This window comes from Rattus rattus, chromosome 3 (assembly GCF_011064425.1).
Source record: "Rattus rattus isolate New Zealand chromosome 3, Rrattus_CSIRO_v1, whole genome shotgun sequence".
NCBI lineage: Eukaryota > Metazoa > Chordata > Mammalia > Rodentia > Muridae > Rattus > Rattus rattus.
Genome location: NC_046156.1, coordinates 49,538,703 through 49,561,433, shown reverse-complemented (window position 1 = coordinate 49,561,433; position 22,731 = coordinate 49,538,703). Strand labels below are relative to the sequence as shown.

Here is a 22,731-nt window from a genome sequence, read left to right as displayed (position 1 = left end):
CTTAGATGGTCCAGTCCCGGCCCTCACCCCGGCGGAGGAGATGGCCGGCTCCGAGGCTCCTGCTTACCTGCTCGTGGGCTATAACTGCATCCCTGAAGTTGCCGAGGAGGTAGTGTGTGTTGCCAAGGTTCCCAAAGGCTCGTCCCTGGGCTGCTCGGTCACCTAGAGCAGTTACTAACGACAGGTTTTCCCTTAGTGATGACAAAAGGCGGTGACAATGTAAGTTCAGGAGAATTCTTAGTTCATTTACAGGCAGTTTGTTCTCATAGCTGAGGATTTAAGGCCAGGGCCTATGTGTGCTAGACAAGCACTAGCCATGGAGCTATAATTGCAGAATTAAGACTCTACTTATCAGGAAAAAGTAAGTCTATATAACGTGCAATGGCTTAAAGGTACATCCTGAGGCAGGGCAGTTGTGAAACAGCTGGAATTCTTTGTTCACTAAAACATTAACTATACATCTTTATCGAGAGTCATCAAGAGACGATCTTGAAGCCTTATAGCAAAGCAATTCTAGAAAGCTCTACTGGTCAAATACTCGGTTTACCCCAGATAAATTTAAGCACTGATATTTTTTGCTTTTACCACTAAGGGGCACTGGTCTGCAGTTTAAGTGAAACTGCAGATTTGTTTGAGATGGGGTCACAATATGTTGTCCTGGAATTCAGAATGTAGATCAGGCTACTTTCAAACAGGGAGGAAAGGCATGTGCTACCCCAGCGAGTTAACTGGCTCAGAATTTTTCTATCTTTCACAAACTTGGAAATCTACTGAGTGAAAACTCCCACAGGGCCCACTGTACTCACTCATAGAGCTCCACAGCTGCCTGTAGGGCGAGCCTTACTTCTTCTGGAAACTCTCCTACATCTTGTGGGCCTGGGCAGCCGAAACTTTTCCCTTTGGCGTGATACACATTTCCAAGATTATAGAGAGCTCTTGCTTCTCCCACCTAGATGGAGACATCGAAAAAGCTCACATTCGGGAATCTGAGGCCAGGGCATTCACACTGCTTATTCCATGTGTCGACTTAATGTACATTACCGTGTGTGTGTGTGTGTGTGTGTGTGTGTGTGTGTGTGTGTGTGTGTGTGGTGCACATGCACAGCACATGTGGAGATCAGAGTGCACCCCTTCCAGCCCTCTGCGGGTTCTGTGGAATGAAGTAAGGGCACTGGGCTTGCACAGCAACTGTCAGTACCCAGTGAGCCATCTCACGGCCCCCATGTGTAGAACATCACCAATACTATTGTCAAGGAAAGGATGGGTCCCCAGTGCCCATCCATACAAAGTCAATCACATGATTTCCCTCACAAAGAAGGATCTTTTGCTATTTGCTTTTCCTATTTAAAAACAAAACAAAACAAAACAAAATCCCCTTTGTTTTCTCTTTGACTTTTGTCTATGAACGTCTTCTTTTGCAGTCAAACCATGGAAGTAGTGCTACAACATAAAACCACTTCAGTGAAGCCACCACCACTTGGCCCGCCATCTTTGTTACCTTGTCATTAAGTTCTCTGGAGATATCCAGGTGTCGCTGGCAACACACTATCGCTTCATCAAAGTTCCCAAGCACCTTTAAGGTGTTTCCAAGATTGCCGCTGGCTTTAGCTTCCCCGAGTTGGTCTCCAATAGTCCTAGGAAATACATTTGAAAAACAAATGATGTTAAAAACTATTTTTAAAACTTAACAGACAAAGAAATAAAAGACCAGTTTTCCTAGAGAGCAAGCAACCCAAGATAAAATGCTTCATCTTGGAACCTATTTTAAGTACAAAACTGAAACAGCTTTCTCTAGTTAATTTTCATGCATTTACTTAAAGTCTAGGGCTGCTCCATTATTGTTCTGCCTAAAAGTTAAGTTTTCAAAAGCAATGTCATTGGTTAGAACACTGAATACACTGTTGGTTTTCTAGGTGAGTGGAAGGTTTTAAGTTTGAAATCACCTCGCCAGGGTTAAGTCATGGTGGTGGTACTCTAGCGCCTTGGCATAGTCGTGTAAGTAGAAGTAAGCGTTGCCCAGCTGGCTGTAAATAGCACTGAGCGTTTTCAGGTCTTCAGTTCCAACTTGAACCGCGGCTTCAAAAAACGAAACGCCAGCGCGGCAGTCCCCTGATTTACACAGACGTTCTCCTTCCAAGGCCAGCTCAAGGCAAGAAGCTTCCATTCTGCAAAATTATATATGACAGACGCATTACAACTCTCTCAGTGATTTTAACTCCCAATACTGTAATGAATGTGGGCTTTGTGGCTACTCCTGATCAAGCCAATGCTTAGATGAATTACAAACTAATTACTGATGAAAGAGTAAACTTAATCGTAGCACCAGCTAATGTGCCTACTCAGATTTCTCTGAGCCTCAGAAGTCTCTTAGACAGAGTTTGTTCTAACTGACCCGTGTAGAGTGACCCACTTTACTCATGAGGCTATCTAAAGCAGTGTTTCCATCCACTCATCCATCCCTCACTCCATCTACCTACCTCAGTCTCATCCACCACACACACACAGACATGGGACACACAGACATAGACACATAGACACACACACAGACATACACACAGACACACACAGACACACACACACATGCACGCACGCACACCTCACTCCCTTTCCATTTTTTACCAGCACAGAAGCAATTACAGTCTAAAAGAATAAATGAACCAGGGCTGGAGAGATGGCTCAGCGGTTAAGAGCATTGACTGCTCTTCCATAGGTCCTGAGTTCAAATCCCATCAACCATATGGTGGCTCACAACCATCTGTAATGAGATCCAATGCTCTCTTCTGGTGTGTCTGAAGACAGCTACAGTGTAGTTATATACATAAAATAAATAAGTCTTAAAAAAAAAAAAGAATAAAGGAACCAAATATCTTGATTCGCCAGAGAACTAAAGGTCAAGGAGCCTCCCGAAGCCAATAACTGAGGTGGAGATGGAGGGCTTAGCTGGTACAGCAGAGGGTGGAGGGCTTGGCTGGTACAGCATCTGCACTGCAAGCATAAGGATCTGGTTTAATTCCCCAGACCCATGGAAAAAGGCCAGATGTGGCAGATGCTTGTCACCCTGGCAATGGAGAGGCAATGGTCTACAGGCTTGCTGGCCAGCCAGTCTTGTCAGGGTGGGACCTTTAGAGCAATAGAAACTGTCATAGGAGATGGTTGGACTTCCTGAAAGTGACCTACCAGGCTGTCCTTAGGATCATGCACTAAAATGGACTTGTAAAAGTAGAAAATAAATCTGACAGAGCTACAAAAAGTAAGGACTCAGATTAACAGTCAGCTGCAGGCCCCAATGCTGACTCTGGATTTACAATAGGAGACTTACCTGCAACCTGTAACAGGTACTGTTCAACTTTACACTCTGGTGTCTTAACGATTCTAAAGACTTAGCCAATGTCTAGTACTTGTTCTACAGCAGTAATGTTGCCTTTGACACATGAGCTTATAAAATCAACTCAAGATATTCAAGGTTCTGACATTTTGTTTCAACATTAGATGAAACCAATTAGACGGAGGAAGAACATGGAAAGATAAAATCAGTCCAATCAGAACTGTAGCTAGCTATATTCTTAGAGTTTATCCTCTCACCACACAGGTAGACGGCGCACTCATGCCCGGATCCTCTCTTATCCCCTCCCTGCACTGCCCCGACATTCTTCCCAACAAGCAGTTGTCCTAGCTTCATGGGTGTGGGGGATGTTGGTGCCCTACTGAACTTAGAGTTGCTTGAAAGAGCATGAGTAAATGGGTCTTTACTTGAGCTGGGCACCTTACCAGTGGCTACAACACTGGGAAAGTGACTCCCTGTCTCCCAGCAACTGTTAACTGACTACAGCTCTTCAGGAAGAGGTGGGGGGGTCTCAGGAGCCCCTCCCCAGTCCATGATGGAATGTTGATGCCTGGTCCAGTCTTGTGCTGATATTTACTCAGTTATACTTGTAGATTTTTTTCCTCATTTTTTTCTTCGTCTTGAGTCAGTCTCACTATGTAGCCCATGCTGGCCTTAAACTGGAGATTCCCCTGCCTGTCTCCAGAGTGCTGGAATCACAGGCATGCACCACCTCAAACAGCTGTTTACATTTCTGTATATGCAGGTTTGAAATTAATAAAGCTTATTTTTGTCTTTCACAACTGAAGACTTCCCTTTATAAGGAAGGTGCTAGATGTGGCCAATTGTGTTTGTCTGAATACTGAAACCGATGAACATCTAAGAATTATCAGAGGGAACCATTTGGAAAAGAGAAAGTAAGTGTGTGTGTGTGTGTGTGTGTGTGTGTGTGTGTGTGTACTCATATATACATATACACATATATAAAATCTACCTACTAAAATTTTAACCAAATATTCTAATTGTGTAAAATATATACCAAGCATTTTCCCTTCTAGGAACAGAACTTCAGAATTAATTTCCAGAATTTCAGATGTCTATGCAAGGAGATTCATAGCATTAAAATATTGCTAGCAAGTGTCCATCGGGAGAATACTGGTCACGGTAACTGGCGTGGCTGGACAGATGCTCAGTGATTAGGAGCACTGGATGCTCTTCTGGAGGACTTGGGTTTGATTCCTAGCACCTACCTGGAGGCTCACAACTATCTGTAATTCCAGTCCCAGGAATCCAATGCCCTCTTTCAGGCCTCCTCTGGTACTAGGTGCATGGCGCTCAGAAACACTAGTATACAAAACACCCACACACGTAAAACAAATAAATAAATGATATGCCACCATACATGGCACATGATTTCACAGAGGGAGAGAGAGCACGGAAAGTCACAGGACATCAGGGACAAACACTGAGTCATAGGGAAGACATTACAAGTGAGAGCTGTGTTGGCCTACACCATGTAAAGCAAATGCTGCAAACAGCAAACATCCCTACACAGGGCGTGTCATTAGTCCAGATACATGACCTTCTGGGTGTGCACGTTTATTTATACAACATGATACCATCAGTCCAAACGACATGATACTCAACAAAATTTAACTGTAGACAAAATGATATCATAGAGTTCTACATTTCGAGAGACCACACTGGCTGCCAGAGTCCAGACGAGTGCCTGGCCCAACTGTCATCCAACAGGCGTCTGCCAGCAGCTGACGGGAGCAGATGCAGAGACCACACCAATCATTAGGCGGAGAGAGCCCAAACTGGAGATCTCCCTCGATCAGGCCCCTCTCCTCAGAGCCCAGAGAACCCTGCGGGAAGTGTAGAAGCCTTGAGGACACCAGGAGAATCAATCAACTAAGAATCAACTAATCGGGGCTCATAGGGGCTCAGGGATTGAAGTGACAATCACAGAACCTGCGTGGGTCTGTGCTATGCCCTCTGCATACGTTACTTTTATAATATCAAAATATTGAAGTGGTTATTATTTATGTGATAAAGACGGAAAGGATAGGTCCCAAAGAAATATAAAACCATAAAAGCTAATGTAATGAATATAACATACCCATCTTTCAACTTCAGTTACCAATCTGATCAGTGGTTCATCTCTACTCCTAAGCTCACTGTAACCCCAGAATATTTTGAAGTAAATTCCAGAACGTGTGTAATTTCTTTAATAAATATGTAATGTGTATTACTAAACGTATTTTTAACATGACTAAGGACTTGGAAGACAGAGGCAGGGTCCCTGGAGTGCTGAAGAAGCCAGGGATGTTTTTGGTGCATTTTTACTACAGAGAGCTACAAGTCCTTCCTTGATGAAGTCCTATAGCTACAACGTGCCAACCAATGAGTGACTTATGATGGAAAAAGAACAAAGCTAAGATCGTCCTCCAGGCAGGAGTCCAAACCTTTCCAACTTATCTACAGTTCTTATTCTGTATCAGAGGGTGTGTGTAGCAGTTTTCACAACGATCAGACAGATAAACATCCCTGGTTCATCTGACAGCCGTGTCCAACAACATTCAACAGGCATGTACAGCAAACAACTGGGCTGCCTGAGGCACTACCAACCAAAGAAATGAGGGAAAAGTAAAGAAGGAAAGACGGCCAGACAGGAGAATGGACGGGTCACCGTGTAAACAAACTAAGGAGCTTAGAAAAGGTTCCTATCTGCAGTCTCTGGGTTGAATCTTTCAGGTATTGAGCAGAATTAGCAAGGCCAAGAAAGCAGGAAGGGGATTTGTCACCATGCACAGTGTAAGCAACAGCACTGGACAGGGAGCAGCAAGCACAATGTGCAGGGCTCCAAGTGCAAGCTGGAGACCGCAGAGACGAGCATTCGGCTTGTATGGAACAGGCACAAAGGCAGGTGTTCGGCTTGGCTGTAACCCAGGCATCTAGGGGCCACTCTGGGCTGCAGTCAGCTCTGTTTTCACTGAGCCCCCAAGTGGCAAATTGAAGTTGAGTTGAGTGGGGAACACTGGGCGGGTGAACCAGTGCAGGGTGGGAAGGCTGCAGATGGGCAGATGAATCTAAGTACTCATGACTGAGTGTGGAAAAAAAAAAAGGAAGTTAAAGTTCAGGTCTGGGGAGATACAGCCCAAGGTTAGCGTGAGAGTACTTCACATTAAATGCGTGTCCAAGCTCGAATGCCTTCCATTCTCTACAGCCTAGATTACAATGGTATACCTCAGGCTGGCCTTGAACTCACAACAATGCTCCTGCCTCCATCCTGAGTCGGATTACAGGAAGGAGCCACATACCTCAGACTTTTTTTTTTTAAAAAAAGAGGTACATTTATTTATTGTGTTTGTATGCAGGCACACATGCACTTGCATACATGTACCACGGCATGCCAGGGCGGCCAACTTTTGAGAGTCAGTTCTCTCAAGGCAATGTGCACACCAGGGAATTAATCTCAGGTCACCAACTTATGCTACAAGTGCATTTTCCACTGAGCGATCTCACCAGCCTGAGATTTCTAAAATTGTAATTAAAATGTCCTTTTTGGGCGGGGGAGGGGGGGAGACGGTCACATGAGGAAAGTGCTAGGACATGAGTTCTAGGCTTATGTCTGATGACCTGAGTTTCATCCCTAGAATCCACCCTGTGGAAGGAGAGAGCCAACTCCCACAGACTGACTTCTGACTTCTAAATGTACAGCACACACAGCTCTGCCCCCAGCACACACAGATGCATGACACGGAGGTTGTCCACAGGTACACAACACACGCGTGCACACACGGAAGGGGAAAAGGGTGGGGGGAGAGAATACAACTTTTCTTGGCACTGCCTTAACCCAAACTGTTTCACAGTATAAATCTCCTATTAAACACGTTAAGACATGGATGATTTAATAACAAACACCTTCACACAGGAGATTTTGAGTGCAAGACTGTAACTCAGTGGCAGAGCATGTGCCTACCATACACAAGGCCATGGGTTCAATTCCCAGTAAAAGAGAAACAGAGAAAGACAGACACTGATTTGAACACTATCCACCAGTATGAGCTGCTGGTGTCTGTTTCATTAACACATTTTGAGGACGAATCTTGTTCTATACTCAGCTTATTAAATGACTGTTTCCTGGTTTGACTAGAACTTCTAGAATAAATGTCAGATAACAACAGAAATGCTTGCCTTGCTCCTATTCTGCAGAAATGTCCTTAGTGTTTCATTACTAACATCAGGTTGGCTGTTGATTTCCATGTTTACAAAGTACCTGCTCATTCCCACTTTGTTTCACTAGTCTGTTTTGAAAGATCGCCACTTAGAAACTGTCACAGCAGCTTGTCCACCTATTATTACCCACCAGTCTTAAAATAGATTCCATTTTTGTATTTACAATGCACAAGTTACAAAATATAGAGCAGCTATTCATAAATTCTCCCAGAGAGCATTAATAAATTACAGTACAGTCTCTATGGCCATTTTCCCACAAACGTATACACGACTTTCCACGACCACAAAACTCTGCTTGCAGAACAGACTGAATCTAGTTGTTATGTTTTGAGAACTTTGAAATTAAAAATTGAAATGGCCAAGAATTAAGAGCACGTCTAAACAGATGAACAGCATGCACTGGAGAGCAGCAGTCTTACCTGTAGCGGACATGAAAGGAATGGTCTTCCCTCATGCTCATCACATTTCCCTCCATCCAGTCATATTATAAGCTGAGGAAATGCGAAGTGATTGTGTCCTGGGCCAGTCCAGTCCTTTACAGCGCAGTGGGGTTTGCAGGGCACTGTCCGGTTAGTACATTAATGACTTGGTGTTAATATATCCTAAGCTCCTGCTTCTTCTTTATTAATAATGAAAGGAGGTCAATGTCAGACAGCTTAAAGGTTCAAACGTGTCCCAAATCCTTGCATCTGTGGCCCCTTCAGCAGCGCTTCAGCAACATTTCTGCAAAAAGGAATACAAGACGCTTTGCTGGAAGTCTTAACCTAAAGTAACTTGGGTTGTACACAGTCACACAGCTAACGCCATGGCCTACAGACAGGACTGTCACCAGGGAGGCACGGACGTGACTTTAGGAGATTACGCTGAGAAGTGCACTTCACTGGTTGGGAGTATAATCATCTTATGTAATTATTACTATAATGGGAATCATGGGAAAAGCAATGTATCAGATTAATATCTTTAAAAAAAATCATGATACTTTGAGCTTTTAAAGACCGCTATTAACAAATCAAGTGAGGACCCAACAACTGTCTAAATAAGTCAACAAAACTCAGTAAATCTGCTCTTTCGAGGATAGTACCACACTGGTAGTTATTTTTGCATTAATTTGCAAGTATATTTAAGTTCTTTAAAATAGTTGCATTAATATTAAATATACACAAAGAATTTAGGAAATATGTATATATGAGGCAACAAAGTATTCAATTAACCCAATATAAGGCAACCTGCACCCCTCCTGCCCTGAGACTCTCCTGGCGCTCCAACTTCTCCACTGTCTTCACTTCCTGTCAGATGACCTCTGAGTGGACTTGTTTACCATTCTCTTGCTTATCTTAACCTCACCGCCAGGTGTGCACAGCCCTAAGCAACACATTTCACTTTCTATGGTTTTGTTCAACACTGTGTTTCTGAGAGTCACTTGAATCATCGTTCCCCACAGCTCCAATTAGCATGTTTTCATCTCCTATCACACTCCATTATACAGCACGTGTATTTTTCCATCTGCTGTTGATGGGCGTTTGGGTTGTAAAGAATTTTATTCCTATTTTTTACTATTAATTAAATGAATCACCGCAAAGATTGATTATTAATAATCTGGTTACTAACTTGGCAGTAGAGTAGATGTAGTTAGGGAGGAAAATAATTAGATGAATAATAAAAACAAATCCTACAGAGCATGGGTGCAAGACGGAATGAAAAGAGAGGCTCTAACAGATGTAACGGGAGCACAGGAGGAAACAGTCGTAGATACGATCTGAGGGGCAAAGGTGGAGCAGCCTTCAGACTTAGAGGCACCGACCAGCAGATGGAAACAGCACGAGTCCCGACCAGAGATGCCCTGTGCCCAGACGGATGTACCACAGAAACCAGCGAGAGATGGAAACTAGAAAAGAAATAAAGATGCGACTGTAAAGTCCCAGAACTTCAGCACTGTAAATAAGCCTTTACACGGGAGCCTGCCCAACATTTTACCACATTTGCAAAAGGTGAAGGCTGTTGCTTGTTTTGAGTCCTACTGTGAGGCTGTCTCTTATTTTAAGCAGGCTTTTCGTTTCTACCCATCTGTCCAGGTTTTTCTTCACGCTGCCGTCTACAATGAAACCCAATTCTCCCACATAGCCACTGTGTTAACGGCTACAGCACAGCCGGACTGTAAATAATGACCAAGCCAAGCTGCAGGGAACGCTGCCAGTGGCAGAGCAGTAAGGGGAGGTGGGCTCAGCCTTGGGAGCCTGAAATGCCTCCGAGAGGAAATGAGGTTTTCAGATAAGCAACCAGCTTGGCGTGTAAGGAACATACACTACTCTTCTTCCTCTTCCTTCTCTCCTCCCACAAAGGAAGCGATAACTTAAAGATGAAAAGAAAAGTCACAGCTATTAGGCCAACAACTCTCTTCCTCCCCATCCCCAAATCCCGCTGTGTATCTTTCTTCCTTTTAAATACACGGCTGAAGGGGATTAGTGTGGCTGCTCAGAACGACGGCATCTAGATTACACAACTAGCTAAAAGGGCAGCCAGCTGTCTATTGTTCGCTGTGACGTTTAGACTGTCATTTATAAAATGAGGTGCAAGGAGAGGTATTTGGATCTGTCTAACTTAAAATTAAGTTGCATTTAAACATCTTGTCATCTATGAGATAATAATGAAATTCCAACTTTTAACTAGTAACTGAAAATGTTTACTTCATACATATAAGACGTCTCCATGTTTAACGAATTAGCAAACACACACAAATGAAATTGTTAAATACCTTACTTGATGAAAACTGCACATAAAACCACATCAATTGACTGAATGACTAGTGACTGATTTGTGTGATTTTTTTTTTTAAATCTAGGATCTCATATAGCCCAGGTTAGCCTTAACTCCCTATCTAGCCAAGAAACTCCTAATCCTCCTGCCTCCAACTCTAAAGTCCTGAGATTGAATGTATGCTCCCCACAAAGGCCTCCTAAGTAAACTGTTAATCTGCATTACACTCTGTAACAACTGGTAGCATGTTATTTTCTCTCCTCTTTCAAGGCAAGTCCTCCCCGGCTACACCAGTGCTCTTATAGCTGACTTTGTTTTGTTTGCTTTCAAGACAGAATTTCTTTGCAGCCCTGGCTGTCCTGGAACTCACCCTGTAGACCAGGTGGCCTTGAACTCACAGAGATCCACCTGCCTTTGCCTCCTGATGTTGGGATTCAAAGCCCTGACATCTTCACACCACTCAGCAAACAGGCCATTCTTGACTCGTGATCCACTTGCTCTAACCAGCTGTCTATGTGTTCGCTATGTTCCATGATGCACAGTTAACAACTGGTTCATAGTTAGCACTACATTTGGGTATATGCATATAGATAATACTAGAAGGAAACAGCCATTATATATAAACACACATACACACACACATATAAAACACCAATTACATTCACGACAGTTATTATACTGTTCTCTAGAATAAGAGATTTTAAGGATAGAAACTGCAAATGGATGTGAGAGTTCCGAAAGAAGAGTGAGAAGCTGTCACTTGCAGGAAGCAGTAATCACACACAGCACCTCCCAACGATGCTCCGAAAACCAAGGTCACACGGAAAGCACAGGGAAAGAAGTGGCATGGCATGTACCTCTGCTTCCCATACAACTCTGATGAGCAATTCACACAGGGAAGCTCCCCAGACACAGCTGGTGGACTTTAGGTACTGTCCAAGGTACATAACCACTGTAGACTGGAGGTCCTGCCCAGCTTTACTCCACTGACAAAAGTTCACAAAGTACACGATGGGGGTGGGGAGCAGAGGGAACACAGCTACATTTTCAGCATCTACGAATTTATCTATAAAGGACAGTCTGCTTCTTTCGTTCAAAGGCCCACATGAATGCAGATGGAGAGATAACCCAGTGGTCACCAGCACTTGTTGCTCTTGCAGAGGACTTGAGGTCCATTCCCAAGCTCCATTCCACTCTGAAGACTCACAACCATCCATAAGTCCAGTTCCAAGGTATCTGATGCCCTCTTCGACTTCTGCAGGCACCAGACTTGCCTGCAGTGCACATATATACATGCAAGCAAAACTCTTATGTGCATAAAACAAATATTTTTTTAAAATAATGTATATATATTGGCAACACTCATTAGATAATTTACTTTTCTTACCTCTAAGTGAGGCCATCTAAACTCTGTAAGCTTTTACAGTCTATTCATTGCCTCTAAGGCACAATATTCAAATTCTTCAACTCCTATTAGTTTTAACATTTCTATCAATATAAGCGGGACTATGTATGAATAATCAAGAACAAACTCAAAGTAAGGTCTTGCTATATCAGAATTCAGAGCACAGGCTCTAGTAACACATGCACATCATGGTAATTATGGAAGAGATAAACAAAACAGCCTCTTTTAACCCAGAAATAAAGCCACACACTTACGCACACTTGATCTTTGACAAAGAAGCCAAAAATATACAATGGAAAAAGAAAGCATCTTCAAAGGTTGGGCACTTAGCTCAGTAGTAGAGCACTTGCCCTAGCAGGCGCAAGGCCCTGGGTTTGGTCCCCAGCTCTGAAAAAAAAAAAAAAAAAAAAAAAAAAAAAAAAAAAAGAAAGCATCTTCAATAAATGGTGCTGGTCTGACTGGATATCTGTATGTAGAAAAAAGAAAATAGACCCACATTTGTCACCATGCACAAAGCTCAAGTGGACAAAGGACCTCAACATAAAACCAGATACACTGAATCTAACAGAAGAGAAAGTGGGAAAGAGCCTTGAAGTCATTGACACAGGGGGAAATTTCCTAAACAGAACTCCAATGGCTCAGGATCTAAGATCAAGAATTGATAAGTGGGACCTCATCAAGCTGGAAAGCTTCTGTAAGGCAAAGGACATAGTCAGTAAGACAAATGGGCAATCTACAAATTGGGACAAAAAAATCTTCACTAACTTCACATCTGATAGAGAGCCAAAATATATGAAGAACTCAAGAAGCTTACCACCAAAAAACCAAACAACCCAAACAAAAAATGGGGTATGGAACTAAAGTGAGAGTTCACAGCAGAGGAATCTTAACGGCTGAGAAGCACCTAAAGAAATGTTCAAAGTCCTTCGTTATCAGAGAAATGCAAATCAAAACGATCCTGAGAATCCTCCTTACATCAATCAGAATGGCTGAGACCAAAACCTCAGGTGACAACAGATGCTGGCGAGGATGTGGAGAAAGAGGAACACTCCTCCATTGCTGGTGGGATTGCAAACTGGTACAACCACTCTGGAAATCAATTTGGAGGTTCCTCAGAAAATTAAACCTACCTAAAGACCCAGCAATATCACTCTTGGGAATATACCCAAAAGATGCCCCACCATGCCACAGGGGCACATGTTCCACTATGTTCACAGCGGCCTTATTTGTGATAGCCAGAAGCTGGAAACAAGCCAGATGTCCCACAACAGAAAAATGGATACAGAAAATGTGGTTCATTTACACAATGGACACTACTCAGCCATTAGGAATGAGGATATCTAAGTTTTGCGGGCAAATCGATGGGACTAGAAAGTACCCTGAGTTCGGTAACTCAGACCCAAAAGGACATGCATGGTATGTCCTCACTAATATGTGGATTAAAAAAAAAAAGTACAGAATACCCAAGATACTGTCCACAAAACTCAAAAGGGTCCACAAGCTGAAGGTGTCAATTGAGGATACCTCAGATATCCTTGGGGGGGTTGAAAAAAGCAACCACAAGGGGGGAGGGATGCCCTGAGGGCCAGCAGAAAGAATTGAAACAGGCAACCTCAGGAGGTAGGAGGTTGTGGGGGAACCTTCAGAATGCACCAGAGACCTGGGAGGTGAGAGACTCCGAGGACTCAAAGGGGTTGGGGAGACCCTAGATGAAATGCCCTACAGTGGGGAGAGGGAACTTGTGGAACCCACCTCCAGCAGAAAGACAGGGCATCAAGGGAGCGATGGGGTTGCCATCCCACAGTCAAAGCTCTGACCCATAATTGTTTCCGTCTGAAAGAATTGCAGGGATGGAAATGGAGAAGAACCTGAGAAAAAGAAGGTCCAGGGACAGACCCAAAAGGAGATCCAGCTCAAGAGGGGAGCAAGGCCTGACACCAATACTGAGGCCATGGACTGCTCACAAAAAGGGACCTATCATGACAGCCCTCCAAAAGACTCAACAAGCAGCTGAAAGAGTCAGATGCAGATATTTGCACCCAACCAATGACCAGAAGCTGCTGACCCCTGTTGTGGTTTGCCCTGGAGTTATCTGTATTTTGATGCTAATTCCACTGCCCCAAGGACAGCTGCCTGTCACTACTCAGGAATCAGGTGACTTCACCAGAACCTTCTCCCCACTGAATCTGTAAAATACAGGTGAGGGGCAGGTACAAGATAGAAGGAGGTCTGTCATTGGAGGAGAAGGATGGGTGGGAGAGAAGTTTGAAGAAAGAGGAGGAGACTGGAACAGGACGAGAGGGAGGGAGGGGAGAGGGAGAGAGAGAGAGAGAAAGAGAGAAGCTGCGGCAAGACAATGGAAGCTGATGTAAAGATCTCGCTCTGTGTATTTGCAGGTTATTATTAATGTTCTCAAGGGATGGATGGCACCGGGCTTTGTATGTTTAAGTGGGCAATTATATCTTATCAATTGGATCTAAGATTATTGTGTTGTGTGTTCTTTTATGTGAGGGTTTGCGTGTAAGAAAAGTGTGTGGCGGCTGGAAACACTGGGCCGCTGCGTCGAGGTTGGGATGTGTTTCCGCCAAGATATCTAGCAGATATCTTGGGGCACTGTGGTGCGGACCTAGCAAGGTAAAAGACAACGATATACTTTTTTTTATTTTTTATATTTTTACAACAACCGACCCCTATGGTTGAATTAGGGAAAAGCTGGAGGAAGCTGAGGAGGAGGGCAGCCCTGTAGGAGGACCAGCGGTCTAAATTAACCTGGACCCCAAGATCTCTCAGACAGTGGATCACCAACCAGACAGCATAGATCAGTTGAGATGACATCTCCAACACACATACAACAGAGGACTCTTGGGTCTGGGTTCATTCAGAGGAGATGCATCTAACCCTCAAGAGACTGGAGGCCCCAGGGAGTTTAGAGGTCTGCCAGGGTAGGTGGAGTGAGGACATCCTAGTGGAGATAGGGGGGCGGGTGGGGTGGGGTGGGGTGGGGTGGGGTGGGTGGGTATAGGATGTGGAACAGTAGGAGGTGGACCGAGAGGGAAATAAGATCCTGAGTGTATAAATAAATTTTTAAAAAGCCAGTCTGTTCTTGAATAAACTCGCTCCTAGGTCATTTTGTGTCTAATTATGTGTTTGTAAACAGACATGACTTTAGTAACCTAACTCCACCCCACCTTGGTGCTGACGGCTGAACCTACAACCTCAGCCATGCTAACTAAGCAAGTGCTCTGCTACTGAGCTACATCCTAAGCTCCCTCTTCAAATCCTACCTCTATTCAAACTCTATCTGAGAGATAAGTGGAACAAGTCAGCAAGTTAAAAAAAAATAGTAATACCAGCAAAATCGAGAGACCAGTAAGTGTTCTTACTAAAGGAAGTGGAATGTGGGTGATGGATCAGTGGGAAGAGTGCTTGAGAAGACACCTGCAAACACATGCACACTACACATGCACACACCCACATGCATACCACACACACACACACACACACACACACACACACACACACACACACACACACACACACACACACACACACACACACACACACACACACACACACACACACACACACACACACACACACAGCACAGCTAGAGATGGCTCAGCACTAGTGAGTCTATCATTCCTGCAGATGATCCCAGTCTGATTCCCAGCATGCACGTCAGGGGGCTTACAACCACTTGTCACTCTGGCTCTAGGAGATCTGACACCTCTGGCCTCTACAGGCGCCTGCAGTCACACGCACAGACACATACATATACACATGGTTAAAAAAGAACCTCAAACTTTTTCTTTAAAAAAACAAACCTACAAAGGAAAGAGTAGGATGTTAGTCTAGGGGACCTAGGAGCATGTTTGCCTGCTCTGTAGGCAGAGGACATGGTATGCAAAGTCCTAAAGGTAACAGAGGTTTGAGTTTAGTGTGCTCAGTCAATAAAGAAGCTCAAGTCAACAATGGCAAAACTTACTTGACATTAAAACACAGTACTACATGAGGAACCAGTGCCTAGAGAGATATCAAGCCCAAGAACAGCCATGACCTGGAACCTGTCATCAGAGGAAAGTGAAGACAGAACCACGAGGCAAGCCAGGGGCTGAGGCTGACAGTGAACTGAGCTGACAGAACTTAGGACCAGTGAAACAGTAACGGTGTCCATGGCAAAGGCAAACTGAATTACATTAAACTACACCATGGAAGGAAAACATTGGACAGCCTACATGTGCTAAACTTGTACTTCACAAAGCATATCTTCACCAATGATAGCTAAAAAATTTAGTATCTCAAGACAGAGATACAGAAAATCTGACAAATAGGTAAAGTTCTGGGAGGAAGAAAGGTCTGAGCGATAGATGCTCCTGAGTTTATCTCCTCTCATTGTGATCCCTTCTAGGGTGGGGTTCAACAGCCTGCATTTCCACGCATCTTTAAAGCTAAAAACTGTTAAAGAACTCTCAATCTTCTTTTGAAATCTAAATTTAATACAGTAATTCAATAGCAAAATTAAAAAGAAATTTCCCTAGGAGTAAAAATAAATAGAATTCCTCATTCTTCATCCAACAGACTCTGTAAGCCAGTAATATAATCAGTCTATACGCATAATGCTATGAGCTGGCGGTGGACTAACTCAGGGACATATTATCCATCGATATCTAAGTGCTGAGCGTAGCTTTACTATTAACTGACACAGTCCAAGTTAACAAAATAAATGTGTCATACACTTCAGCGGGCATCCTATTCTCCAGAGTCCTGGCTCTGTATAAGTTATCTACATAGCACCAGCAAAAATTCCAGAAACTTTTTAAAAAAACATTCTAAACTTTAATTAAACATAATGATCTATTGAGTACTTTCTACAGGACTATTATGACGAAACAAACGAACAAACAAACAACTCCAAGAGATCACAGGGAAGGTTGTAATCTAAAAATACAAAAAGCAAAAACTAAGCCCAATTTCTAAAAAGAAAAAAACTACATATTTATGTCGTTACCTTTTCTATCTGTAGTCTTTTAGTAAAGATGTGTTTGAATTCTTTTTTAAAGACCACACAAATTAGACAAACACATAAGAGTTCAAAGAAATAAATATAAAATAGTCCCGATGACTACTATTATTAGAGGGGAAAAAAAGGAACAATTATTAGTCAACAAAGGTGTGATGGTTTGAATATGCTTGGCCCAGGGAGTGGCACTATGAGGTGTGGCCTTGGTAGAGGACATGTGTCACTGTGGGCGTGGGCTTTAAGGCCCTCCCTATTTGCCTTCAGAACAAGATGTAGAACTCAGCTCCTCCTGCACCATGCCTGCCTGGGTGCTGCCATGCTCCCTGCCTTGATGATAATGGCCTGAACCTCTGAACCTGTAAGCCAGCCCCAATTAAATGTTGTGCTCATAAGAGTTGCCTTGGCCATTGTGTCTGTTTACAGCAGTAAAAACCCTAACTAGACAAATGGGAAGTATTCAACTCTAAGAAAGGGTAGTTAGCAAGCCATTCGAAAACATGGCCCACAGCCATTCATTATCACAGTAATTCTCTCACCCATGACTTCCCCTTTCAGTTTCAATTACCTACAGTCAATGGTACCCCAAAACTATTACATGCTCAATTCCAGAAAGCAAATATATCTTAAGACTTTACTTATGAACAATTCTGAGAAGCATGATGAAATGCCCTCGTTTGTTCTACCAAGAAGGTGAATCATTCTCTGTCCAGTGTATCCATGCTGTATACGTTACCTGCCCTGTTAGTCACTTACCAGTAACTATCCTGATCTGTAGATGTCACAAGTCCTCCTTCAAGCAATCCTTATTTTATTTAATAATGGCTTCAAACCACAAGAGTAGAGATGATGACAATTTCATTATAGTATATTGTAACAGTTGCTTTATTTATTTATGTCGTTCATTGATGTTTTGCCTGCACGTATGCCAATGTGAGAGTGTCAGATCTTACTACAGACAGTTGTGAGCTGCCATGTGGATGCTGGGATTGAAACTCAGGTTCCCTCAGTGTCCTTAACCCCCTGAGACATCTCTCCAGCCCATAACTGCTTTATTTTATTACTAGCTACTGTTAACTTCTCACTTTGTTAATTAAAGTTTATTATCATAGGTATGTTCACACAGGAAAAGAGTGCCTAGGAGCCTCTCAAGCTCTCAAGACTGGAGGTCTCCAGAGAGTCCCTGAGGATAATACAGGCTACTGTACCATTGGTGCTCAACGGTCAACCTTACTCAGTCAATGCATGTCCGTGACAACCTAAGAGCTGAACAGTGGAACTGAAAAGGACTGGCCCTTCCTCAGCGAACAGCACGAAATCAGTTCTCTTAAAGAGGCAGCACTGACTTCAAACATTTTAAAGCAAAAATGAATCCTAATTGCAAAACCTTACATCCAACCAAAGAAGGGCTCTAGAAAGTGAGTATAGAATTTCTTATAGAAAAAAATACATATAACACAATCTTAAATATAAAACAAATTATTAATCACCCTCTATGGAAGGAGATGTTTCTACTCAGTATAATTTTATGAGCTTATATGAGAACTCTGATTAAGAAGGATAAAGAGGGGTTGGGGATTTAGCTCAGTGGTTGGCGCTTGCCTAGGAGGCGCAAGGTCCTGGGTTGGGTCCCCAGCTCCAAAAAAAAGAACTAAAAAAAAAAAAAAAAAAAAAAAAAAAAAAAAAAGAAGGATAAAGAAAGATCCCGAGCCCTCTGTGGAAACAAGGAGATGTTACTGCAGGCACTCTGAGGGATGGTAGAACTTATTAGGCAAACAGAGCAAGGCGTTCTATTTAAGGGAAGTAACTCAAGCAAAAGCCAAGAGGTGGGGTGTGCAGACTGCTCCCGGGAAGCACGCTGGTCAGGAGTGGGAGAGAACAGGACCAAACTGTGAGGCCTGCACTGTCTGGAGGAGGCTCCTGTTTGGCAGTATATTTCTACAACGAGAACCTTGTAGGGTTATTATTATTTTTTCCAACAAAGAAACAGTACCAGAAGCAGGCAGCATCACACAGGGCAGGGTGAGGAGAAGGTGGTGAAAAACACTGCAAAAACTCAGAACTGACTCCGGAGCATCTCTGGCCACTCAGAACAGCAGCATCACGGATGTCCAACAATCGTCCTTCCATTGCTTGCCTGAGAAAGAGCCTGAGACTGAGGCTGGGGGTGTAGCTCAGCAGAGTAGGAAGCATGTGATGGTAAGAAACGGGGTTCAACCACCAGACTGCAAAAGATAAAAAAGAATCCCGTAACAGTACAAAAACGAGAGTTTATAACACATTTCTGCTCACCAGGGCAGAAGGCTTGCAGATTTAAGAAAATGATGTTCTATGTGTTTTAGAAAGGTTAAAAGAGGGGTTGGGGATTTAGCTCAGTGGTAGAGCGCTTGCCTAGGAAGCACAAGGCCCTGGGTTCGGTCCCCAGCTCAAAAAAAAAAAGAACCAAAAAAAAAAGATGAGGAACCTGATGGGACCAGACAAATGACCCTGGGCTTCAGGATTCCTAAAGTAAAAAAAAAAAAAAAAAAAAGAAAGGTTAAAAGACGTGGAAACATCTGATTTAGAACACACAAAAAGCAAGACCAATCATTAGGAGGGTAGAAATATTCCTCCACACTTCCTAATGCCCACTGACTGTACATGTGGGTTTGAGTAGAAATAATGTGCCATAAATGGGATCCGGAGACATGGGGCGATTTCAGGGCAGTGCGGCTGGTGCTGGGACTGGGCAGCGGTTCCAATCCCACCAGCAACCTATTAATCACACAGTCTTAAAAAATGCCCTCAGCTGGGGGGGCTCTGTTTGCTTCTTTTTCTTTTTTTTTTTTTTTTTTTTCTTTTTTTTTTTTTTTTTAGGTAAATCTTGAAGTATTTTATGGATAAGAAAGGTAATAGCTGAGGATGTGATTTGCTTCTGCTTAGCATGCATCTGCCCTGGATTTGACCCTAAGCATGGATGGTGCATACCTGTAATCACAGCACTGGGAAGGTGGAGAAAAAGAGGATCAAAGAGTTCAAGGCCAAACTGAGCTATCTGAGACCCCCCTGTGTCAGAACTAGAGAGATGGAGAGGGAAAGGGGGAGAGGGAGAGGGGGAGGAGGAGGGGGAGTGGGAAAGGGAGAGGGCGAGGGAGAGGGGAGGGGAGGGGGGGAGGGGAGGGGGAGGGAGGGGAGGGAGGAAAAGGAGGGGGGGAGAGGGAAGAAAGGGAGAGGGGGGGAGGGAGGAAGGGGGGAGGGGAGGGAGAGGGAAAGGGAGAGGGAGAGGGTGGAAAGGAGAGGGAGGAGGAGAGGGGAGAGAGGGAGAGGAGAGGGAGAAAATAAGTCAGCCAGCCATTTCATAGCAGGTGGCATTTGTGCACATCTGTAATCCCTGCTACTGGGCTGAGACAGGAGGATTCCAAGTTCCACGCCAGCCCTAAAACCTTAGCAACACTAGGTCTCAAATAAATAGATGATCTGGAATTACCTCAGTGATAGAACTCTTGGCTTAGTGTTCGCATGGCTCAGGGTTCAGACATATATAGAGGCGGTGAGGTGTGGGAGCCCCACTATATTCCATTACTTTTGTAATTAGCATACAATTAAATCTCAGGTTTACATTAAAACATACTTGTAATATTGTATGCCTGACGTAATGAAAATTCAGTTAAACTACTTTTCTGTGGGACATGCTTCCCCAACAGTCCACACTCTCTAAGTTCATAACCAGGCCAATCACTGAATTATAGGTTAGAAATAGGTTTGCAAGAGGGGCCTATGAATGTCTAGAACTGGCCAGGCATCCGAGTCCCCCTCCTCCTCCCCGCCCCCCCTCACGTCAAACGACAGCGACCTTTGCTTTTGTACTTCTGCATAAAGAATCGCTTCTCTAGTATATAGAAACCCCAGGCAAAAGTTCTCTTTACCAGAAGCAATCACGATGGTTACTAACAAGCCGGAAAAATCTTCAGTTTAGCCTTCCACAGAGGTAGTCTGAAAATTCTGCTCCGTAGGTGATAAAAACTTACCACACAAAACACACAGCACTCCAATCAACACACAACACCGCGAGGAAAGTCAAGAACTCACCTCTTCTAATTCTACAGTGCGTTTAAATTATGCATTAAGGCAAATAAAAATTTCCATCATTACTCGTTTCAACAGAGTTCAAATGATACTAGTTAAGGCTACCTAGTTTACTATTAAAAAACAAGGAAATTAAGTTTTCCACTTTTCTTTTGAAGATTAAGTTTATAGCTTTCGGGGTAAGGTCTCAACAGTTTACTCTTGCTTTAAAACTGGTTGCAAAGACCTATCGATTTCGCCTGCCAGTATAAAAACGATGTCTGGGCTCCGAAAAGTTCAGGAGTTTAAATGTGATTTGACAAAACTGTCTGGTTTGGAGACCCGGGACCAACGACCTGCCTGGGATTCCGCTTTGTATCCACTGTCTGTTACGCTCGGAAAACGCGTGAAGTCGCTGCATCCCAGCAAATATTTTCAAGGTCTGCAGAACCCCGATGCCCAGTTTCCCCTCACTTAGAGGACCACAGCCGAGCGCTGGTGCGAAGCCCCCCGCGGAGCCCCGGGGTCCCAGCGTCACCGGAGCCCGTGGAGCCTCCGTGGTCCCGAGACCCCGCCACACGCCTCCACACGCCCCTCTGGGTCACCCCTCAGGCTCCGCTCACCTCCCTCCGGCGGGAGGCTCCTGGGAACGGGGAGCCGCTTCAGGGATGAGCGCCTCCGACCGCAGACTGGGGATCGCCGCGCTTCCCCAAGGCGGGTCCCCCGGGCGACGCCGAGCCAAGCAGGGGCACCGCGGGAGGCTGGCCCGCGCCCCCGGCGCCCGCCCCCGGCAGGTCACGTGGGCCAGAGCTTCGGACTCCCCCTGGCCTCTCGGAGGGTCTCACCGTCAGCTAGGTCTCCTCAGCGCCTGAGCTCCTCTGCGCCTGCGCCTAGTTCCAGGCTCTCCCATTCAAACTGACAACGCCCCGCGTCTTTTGGACCGGCCAATGGCACCGGAGGGGCGGGACCAGGCGGGTGGAGGGAGGAGCTAGACTAGCCAGGGCTCCCTCCTTCTAAAGATCTATGGGTTTGCTTCCCAGACTAACGCTTGATCTTCCTATGCTCCGGATAGATCCTCCGCCACTAACTAGAAGCTTATTGTCCTTGAATTTCTCCTTCAGATGCTGTAAAGTGGAACAATAAACATCAGAGTTCAAGCTGGGTCTAGTCCAGACTTTGAACCCAGGAGCCCCAGTCCAGTGCCTCTTTCCCTGCAGGCTCAGTCCCGCCCTGGGAAAGTCTTCCAAGAGGCAGATGTGAGAAAGAAAGAGGCCTGTGTGAAAGGAACAGAGGGTCCCGTGTGAAAGTCTGAACAAGGAGCCTCAGTTCTTGAGGCTGTGTCACAATTCTGGCGTTTCCAGCTGTTGGGAAAGCAAACTTCTGACTGCAGGATCGCTGGTTCCCAGGAAAAGCAGAGTTGGCGAGTTTAATCAGCTTCTGCAGCTACATTCCCATTCTATTCATGCCTTCACGTCAAGTTCACCAAAAAATGGATCGTAGCTTGTTCATAAAATATTCAAACTAGAGACTCTACTGGGAAGTTGATGATGTTGGTTACATTATATATAGCCACTGGTTATTTCTCCACTGGGATGAAATTTTAATGTTTTACGGAGTTGGGCACCTGTTAGAGAAATTCTAGTTTCAGTATCCCTGTGGTGATGACCATGACCACTATGTGTGTGTCATGAAAAACTGTTCAGAGATAGTGTTAGCACCAGCTAGCCCTAGGTTTGAGGTTCAGCTCAGGGCCTCTTCCGACTGACAGACCTTGAACAAGTTAGGCGACTGTCCTCTGTAGCCTTAGCTACCTCACCTGTAAAACACAGATAATGAGCCCTCCTCTAGTAAGGTCTGTCATGATGCTTCAGGAGTGAAGTTTATGAAATGGTTAACACAGCTGCTGACACGTCGAAGCTGTTCAATAAGTGGTACCCTTATTGTTAT

At 44.3% G+C, this 22,731-nt stretch overlaps 1 protein-coding gene across 1 annotated transcript in view; it reads right to left on the bottom strand.

Annotated features, from left to right (window-relative positions):
* The window catches only part of Gpsm2 (G protein signaling modulator 2), a 40,806-nt gene extending 19,117 nt beyond the window's left edge, over positions 1-21,689 (bottom strand). Inside the window, 6 exon segments of the mRNA XM_032896926.1 lie at positions 68-191; positions 807-949; positions 1,499-1,634; positions 1,944-2,165; positions 7,984-8,287; positions 21,408-21,689. Of these exon segments, the coding sequence (XP_032752817.1) occupies positions 68-191; positions 807-949; positions 1,499-1,634; positions 1,944-2,165; positions 7,984-8,039 (681 nt within the window). The 5' untranslated portion in view covers positions 8,040-8,287; positions 21,408-21,689.
* Positions 21,690-22,731: the final 1,042 nt, after the last annotated feature.